Source organism: Leiobunum rupestre, chromosome 1 (genome assembly GCF_980474605.1).
Source record: "Leiobunum rupestre chromosome 1, qqLeiRupe1.1.hap1, whole genome shotgun sequence".
Lineage (NCBI taxonomy): Eukaryota > Metazoa > Arthropoda > Arachnida > Opiliones > Sclerosomatidae > Leiobunum > Leiobunum rupestre.
This window is the reverse complement of record NC_143384.1, coordinates 78,112,768-78,120,124: the sequence shown is the minus strand read 5'-3', so window position 1 is coordinate 78,120,124 and position 7,357 is coordinate 78,112,768. Positions and strand designations below refer to the sequence as shown.

Here is a 7,357-nt window from a genome sequence, read left to right as displayed (position 1 = left end):
AGACCAGTTTATTAATTGCTCGGACCAGTTTTTTATTCAAAAGCTAGAGGTTCACTGGTCCAGTGTCCAGTTTATTAATTCAAAATTACATACCGTATTATTAACCAACTGGTCTACGTGACCACTTAAATAATTCAAGAGTTGGGAGTCACTGGCCAAATAGACCAGTTTAGAAATAAACCTTATTTCCAAGCCTGCCTACCGACTGAAGATTTAAATCGAATGTGTGAAAGCTGTCTGCTCATTCAAAATTATCTCGATATAAAAGCTGAATGTTTCAGTTAACGAACATTCATACTCAAAAGACGTCAGCTACTTTTTCACACATTTAGTTGACAGGTTTTAAAGTAGATGGCGCTATCTTTTCTAAACTTGAAGCTAGGAGGATTCAAGTAAACGGAGTTTTCATATTCCTAGCTTGAATCCTATTAAAAAACACATTGGTGCTGCATCAGAAAGCTTGGCGCCGTTGCGCCATCTAGAGTTCTAGACCCGTTTCGGTCGATAATACCATAATGAGAAACGGCGTATGGCAACTCTGCACTGTCGTCTGCTGAACTATCTGTAATTTGTCATTTTATACGTCTTCTCTCTGCAGAACTGGGTGCCAGTATGTTTTTACATAATATAAATTTATTGACCATGTGTAAATCCTAATCAAGTGTGGTTTTGGAATAATAATTATCATAATTGTATATTTGTTGTAAGCGAAGGGTTTTTCGGGACGTTTAGTGTAACTTTATTTAGTTGCTTGACACAATGGTGACTGCTAAAACCTTAACTAAAATCAAACAGCAAAAGAGTGACATTCACCAGCCCCTTCTCTACTTAATGATATGTTTTGTTTCGTGACTTACTTCATTTGAGTAGTGAAAGGAGGGGCTGTGTGCCCTGAGCGTTACTTTTTTGGGGATGGTTTTTGTGAAAGAAAAAATTGAAAAGAGCAGCAAGCAGATGGAAAAACTCTGGTACCACCCTGGGTAGGAAAAGCTTTAGCTATGGCCCTGAGTGGCTTAGAAAGAATTGTAACAACTGTGTTTCCTCGGAGTTTCTACCATGTCACCGATGTTACTCCGTCAAAGAGAAAATAATTTTATGAAATACCAAATTGAAATGTCATCACGTCAAATATCAGATTATTGGATCATGGAAAACCTTTATCTCAGAACATACTTCAATTTTGGGAAAAACTTCATAAAGCCAAAGCTGTACTTCCCTGTTGGAAGATTTTACTGAGATTAGTGATATAGGGCAGTTATTTATTTGATCTAATTATTTTAGTGATATTACAGCAAGTGTTGGCTCGACGTGAAGTAACTCTTTTTTTCAACAGATGTAGCTAGTTTCAAAATAAAAACAAGATAGTTAAGCTACATTTTGACCCAAAAGGCGGGTACTTAAAGGTACCCCTTGCATTGATTAGCTCGGTTGTAAATTGATCAATAACAAAAATTGCAGTAATTTTAAACAATATATTTTAGATGGGATGTATAGTTAAGGTTAAAGTCCACTTAATAGTTTATAAGAGGTCTAAATATAATACTCTACAATGGCTATTTTAAATATTAGCTTCCTTTTCCATAAATAGATGGCACCACGTTATCCAGTAAAATCGTTTTTTTTAAAGAATCCAATAGATTCATGGCCATCTCTAATAACAGGGGCCTTTTCATAATACAGGTGGCAATGATAGAGCCGACAGTTGCTTTAAGCATATTTGAGACCTATATAAATTAAAGCATAAACCTCAAACCAATGGTTTTGTCACTAACACCTTATTGGTAAATTTTTTTTGCTGAAAGCTATTTTGTTTTACAGCCATTCATTTAAAATGGTGAAACTAGCACCTGCTATTGATGTTTCAGATCTTAGTGATGATGATCTGTTCAAAAAGTTAAAAGAGCTTGGAGTGGATGTTGGCCCCATTGTAGGTACTGTATATTTAGGGTTCTTTAGTTAGTTTGTAGGCACTTAAACATTTATGTAAATTAATTTGGCAATGTATTAAGACTCCACTTTTAAAAATATTTGTGCAGTACTCAAGTTCTTATAAATTAACTTTTTCTGATTTAGAAAATAAATGATATTTCTGGGCAGTTTTTGGGTTGGTCTAATCTCAACATTACCATGTGTAACATAATTATTCATAAGTATGATTCTGTAAACATTTCCATAGAAAAAATTTCAATGAGACCATGTTTCACGCCGAACATGCAATAAGCGGACTTGGGTTATTGAAAAGGTTACCATGGAAATGAAATCAGGTGATTGCGAGGCACAAGCACTCAAAGCAAGAAACGTGTGGGGAATTCAAAATGAGCTTCAATAACTTCCATTTCCCATCACTAAAGCTGATGACACTTTTTTCGTCACCGAGTGGGAAGTGACATAAACTACGTCATATCCTGTGAACTAGGTTTCAATAAAGAAAAGGCTTTTTATGGCATACTTTTATGTAACATATGACATTACATATGGAATTAACAAAATTTAATCAGTCCAATCCAGAAGTTGACTTGATAGGTTTAATGTTAGTTTTTCTATTGTATCATAATTCGCTTCAATTGGTACATAGTAACTTGTCTATGAAGGAAAAAATTTATGCTAAATGTAGAGGAATTCAGTTTCAATATTAGTAAACTCAAATGAAATTCTTAACCATCTATAGTTGTGTGGATTCAACCATGTGCACTTGCTAATTCTTGTTTACACAAAATTAAGATTAGTAAAATATGACATGCTATCTAAATATAAACAATTTTTGTCAGGTTCGACACGTAAAATATATGAACGAAAATTGCAAGGGCTCCTAACGGATAGCCCTAGAGCCTCTGAAAGTGGATCAGAAGAGGATTGTGATGACAAAGTTAATGATCATGAAGAGTATGAAAGCAATGAAGATGCTGATCAGTATGTTAACCAAAAATTTTAGGTTTAATTAGTTAGATGAATAATCTGTATGTGGCCTAATTAGGATTTCAAAAGCTTTTTTACTGTTTTTGCTTGATTCTGACTAAATTAAATCTGGGCATCCTAGTAAAAAACAAGTTCTATTAATAATAATGCTGGATTGGGTCTATATAACAAACTATTGAATTTTCTCTTCGTTTTTAACTAATTTTCAAACAATTGAGATGCTTTGCACGCATTTGAGGCTGAATTCTTGTAGGCCAAAAGAATTATTTTTTGATAAGGGAGGTAGAAACAAAAGTCAATATGACATCATGCAAAAAGTCTCATCTTTTGATGGTGATATCTCTACTGCTCCTCAAAATGCCTTTCACCCAACCCAATTTTTGGCGGATAAATAGTAGTTTTCCATCAGGAAAAATGACTCATTTCGCATCTGTTCAAGAAATATCATTAAACACTGCCTAAGGTACAAAAACAAGCTAGACTTTTTATATGAAGTCATATTAACGTTTGATAGTTGAGGCATTGTAGTTAAAAACTGAAGCTAGAAAAAATACATTATTACAATGGGCAAAAGCGACATAAGACCCAAAAGAGTGTCAGAGTGGTTTATTTTTTAATGAGAGCTTGTCGCAAAGTAAAAGGAGGGAGCGAGAGAGCGGTGAAAACACGACATCAAAATTTTAATTTTCTTCACTTCAGCGCTACCGAGTGAGTATGATAACGAGCGAGTAAATCAAAGAGATAAAATTGTGCCAGGTCACAGACCAAAGATGAAGTTGATATTACTCTGCCAACTAGTACACTAGTACACTATGAGACTAGCTGTCGGTAAATATTTTAAACGGGCACGAAGTTAGAGTTGACACACTATCAGGTCTTACGTCCCTTTTGAATGGGGGAACCATTCTTTCTCTGTATATTTAGTCCTAAAAATCCCAAGAATCAATTTGATATTTCTATATAGATCTGAAATATATTCAAGAAGTCACGATTACAACAGCCCTGACCTCTCATCTTCCCGTCCCTACTTAGAAAATTTAAGAAGGCCAGTATTAACTCATACGACGAGTCCATCAACCTTATCATTTCAAAATAAAGATAATATTTCAAGTTCTAGGTAAGATAATTATATCTATAAGTTAGGTCCATAATTGACCTATCAATACCACCGTTATACATTATTAGGCTTAGGTTAGTTTTAGTACATTTTCAGTCACAAAAACTTTGGACTTTTTCTTGCGATCAAAAGTGGAGACGGATGTACTTAAAGCATAGTTTTATAGATTCTAGTGCATAATGTAGAGTACATTAGAAACCGAGTTAGTAATAATAATAAAAGCTTTATATTTAGATATCCTTTTCAGTAGTTTGTACACTGATTTACAAAAGGGTCTCGCACAAGTCTCAGTAGACTAATACACTTTTGTTAAAGCTGCTTAACGATGAACTTTCTCTAATGATATTAGGTGAAGCTTGCCAAACCTTAATGCTTTTACTAAACAGTTCAATGTTCTTAAACCTTAACTGACAGAAATTTTGAAACTATTGCTATGTAGTTTGAAGATTCTTTTCCGCTTTATTAGTACTTTGGTTTTCACTTTCAATAATATCTTGATGTTTATAATAAAAGTCAATTTAAGCAGCTGTTAAAAATTACTTAAATAAAATATATCTTTTTATGGCAAAATACCAACACACCAACACATTTTTTTTTATATACTTCAGACCATACTGAACATTTGTGTCAAAATTATTTTGCCAAAATGAAGATTCGTGGAGGTATTAATTTTGTAAAATTGAAGTATTTTAGAGTTAATTACCTTTCGCCAAAATTCGGCCAGTTTAATTGTTAAAAGAAATGTACAATAAAAGTTAAGCACTGTCCAATTTTTTTTGCAGAAATGGGTAAACTTGCGTAAGTTAAATGTTAGTAAAACTTTTTACATGGACAAGGAGCAGGCAAATGCAAGGTAGCGGTTGCCTTAAAAAAATGTGCGACTATGGAACCTTACTGCGGCCAAATATCCAGGGATATAACTCGTTCAACCGGAGCCCAGAGTCCTCTTATTCGATTAGTTTGGACCCTGGTTTCAGGATCACTGAAGTGGATGGTTCATGGAAAAGTACCTGAAATCGGGGCAGCGTAACTTTTCCAATAGACAGTGTAAATTATTGACCCAGGTTTCAATCAAAGGGATTACGTTGCAGCATCCCTGTTATTGACAGGGACCATAAACAACGCTTTAGTTTCCCTTACTTCTCCGCCAAAGAAGACTCATTGTCCTTTCACTCGTCCATTATAAAATTTTTGTTTCATGAATTTTGACTCATCTAACTCAATGATTACTCCCTCACCACCAATCCTCTCACTAGTCATAACCGCTGCGTCAGAAGCAACTTCCCTGCAAGCGTGATACCAAGCACACACTGGTTTTTGAGAGATGGGGTTTGCAAAGGTTTGGGGGATGTTATAGATGAAGTAAATCATCATGAGGATGTCTCGCAATAGAAGCAGAGTTTGCGAAAACCAAGAGTCCTTTCAAATGGACCACTGGGTGTTGCACTGAGGTATTTTCCATTTGTCCACAATGCATTGGATCGGTTGCACCTCCACATGAAGCCGTCAGTTGATCCTTGGTGATGATAAAGCTGACACTTTGGGAAATTAAAACCCTTGGCTAGTAGATTTTTATCTTGTACCTTGGATAAACGGTAAATTTCGAATAAGTCTGAAACTTCCCTTCAGCAATGCAGCTACTAGCATCGAATGATTCATTTCAATCTGATTCATCATTCACATCAGTTTCATCATCCACACCCGATTCCTGATGTTCAGAAGAAGACATGGTAAATCTAGTAACGCTCCTCTGCAAAATTTTGTTACCCTGCCCGTGTGCCCTCTGCAAATTTTGGTAAAGAACTATTATTATTGTCATTATTATTGATGAATGGGGAAGCGCACTTCGATCAGTGGTCCATTGTGCAACCGCAAACCTTATGACTTAAAAAGTCGGCAAAATTGAACTGGAGAAATTTTTAAAATTAAAAAAATAAATCATTTGCGGCCAAAATAAAAAATACCCTCGGCATCTACGTGACAAGGTCTATCAGGCGCAACCAAAATTAATATAAAATTCAATGAGGCCGCTGTAGTTCACTTCACCCAAAAAGTCCAATATCCGACACAAAACTGAGAATCTGCATGGCTGGCATGTTATAAAAATCAGGTTTCCAACTGATGCCTATCAAGATGCGCGAACCTTTGGGCCCCATAATAATCACACCTACAAAAATGAGTAAAAACGTATGGACAAATACCAAAATAATCAAACTAATTGTTGACGCCTGTTGGCCCAGAACGTTGGCTAAGCTGTTGTGTTGGAGGCGCACAGCGCCACAACAACCCCATTCTTGCTCATCATGATGGGCTTGTCTAGCATCGTGACCTAGAGGACATATTGCCAAGGAAAAATAGAATATACTTTGTCCCCACCCAATATACCACTAACAGAACATTGTGTATCTTAATATACCACAAACGGAAAAGTAACGCTAGAACACGTTAATTTTCAAAAATAAATATTACCTCAAAATAATTGACACAGAAATGTTCATTATCGTCTAAAGTATCCAAAAAATTGGTGTTGGTATTCACCCCTTTTTATTAAAGTCAAAACTATAAATCTATCGTAAAATCTCCCTAGTCAGAATCAAAAGCAATCTAGTTTTATAGCAAAAGCCCTATTTGAAGGCAGTTATTTGATGCCTCCTGGCACCCCGAAACAGCTGGGAAGTCAATTTAATTTCTATTAGTACAAAATGAGGGAAAATATGTTCAATGTTGGTGGCAAAAGAATTGGCTTTACTATAACATTAAGGCTGTTAAAATATCTTGTAAATGCCATCAAAGAATAGGATGTCGAATCTGAAGTTAAGCCTAGTCATTTGAAAGTAACCAATGAGGTTAAAGTAAATTGAAGATAAGATTGTTTTCTTTGTTCATGAGTTCGTTTTAAGATAAAACTAAGTGCAACATAGCTTGATAAACTCACTAAGCATTACCCTAATGCAAAAATCCCTTTAAACTTTCACAAGATGTGGCACCCATATCTTTAAAACGTAAATGAGGCCAATACAGGCTACATTGGATATTGTTATGAAGTCTGAATTAGGAACCTAATGATAAATGGTAAGACAAAATCTGATTAAAGATAATTTTTTTAATTTTTAGTTTGGAAACATTGAAAAGCCAAGGAAACCATGACCAAAATCAACAATCTCCAAGCAGTATTGGACTATTTGTTAAGTTGGCTATTGGTGTGGCAGTTATTGCTTTCCTTATTTTCATAGTATGTCAGAATATGGAATCTGACAGGATAAATCCAATCCCCAATGTTTAACCTTTAAATTAATTTTGTAAAGTTTTATAATATGCTTGAAA

At 35.0% G+C, this 7,357-nt stretch overlaps 1 protein-coding gene across 3 annotated transcripts; it reads left to right on the top strand.

Annotated features, from left to right (window-relative positions):
* Window positions 1-336: 336 nt before the first annotated feature.
* Window positions 337-7,357, top strand: LOC149966719 (uncharacterized). Of its 3 annotated transcripts, none has more exons than XM_090154011.1 (5): window positions 337-392; window positions 1,819-1,931; window positions 2,769-2,910; window positions 3,881-4,033; window positions 7,148-7,357. In XM_090154011.1, exons 1-5 carry the CDS (start codon window positions 352-354, stop codon window positions 7,314-7,316), a joined length of 618 nt encoding a protein of 205 aa, XP_090010137.1. In that variant the 5' UTR covers window positions 337-351; the 3' UTR covers window positions 7,317-7,357. The 3 variants fall into 3 exon arrangements, with proteins under 3 accessions (XP_090010137.1, XP_090010146.1, XP_090010131.1); XM_090154020.1 differs by lacking the exon at window positions 337-392 and adding an exon at window positions 488-564 and having other exon boundaries at window positions 7,148-7,356; XM_090154005.1 differs by lacking the exon at window positions 337-392 and adding an exon at window positions 794-968.

Coding starts and splice junctions, on each gene's coding strand:
- LOC149966719 (XM_090154005.1), top strand. CDS start 913: ATGGTTTTTGTGAAAGAAAAAATTGAAAAGAGCAGCAAGCAGATGGAA. Junction 969..1,818: donor AAGCAGATGGAAAAACTCTG/GTACCACCCTGG, acceptor TTTGTTTTACAG/CCATTCATTTAAAATGGTGA. Junction 4,034..7,147: donor GATAATATTTCAAGTTCTAG/GTAAGATAATTA, acceptor TTTAATTTTTAG/TTTGGAAACATTGAAAAGCC.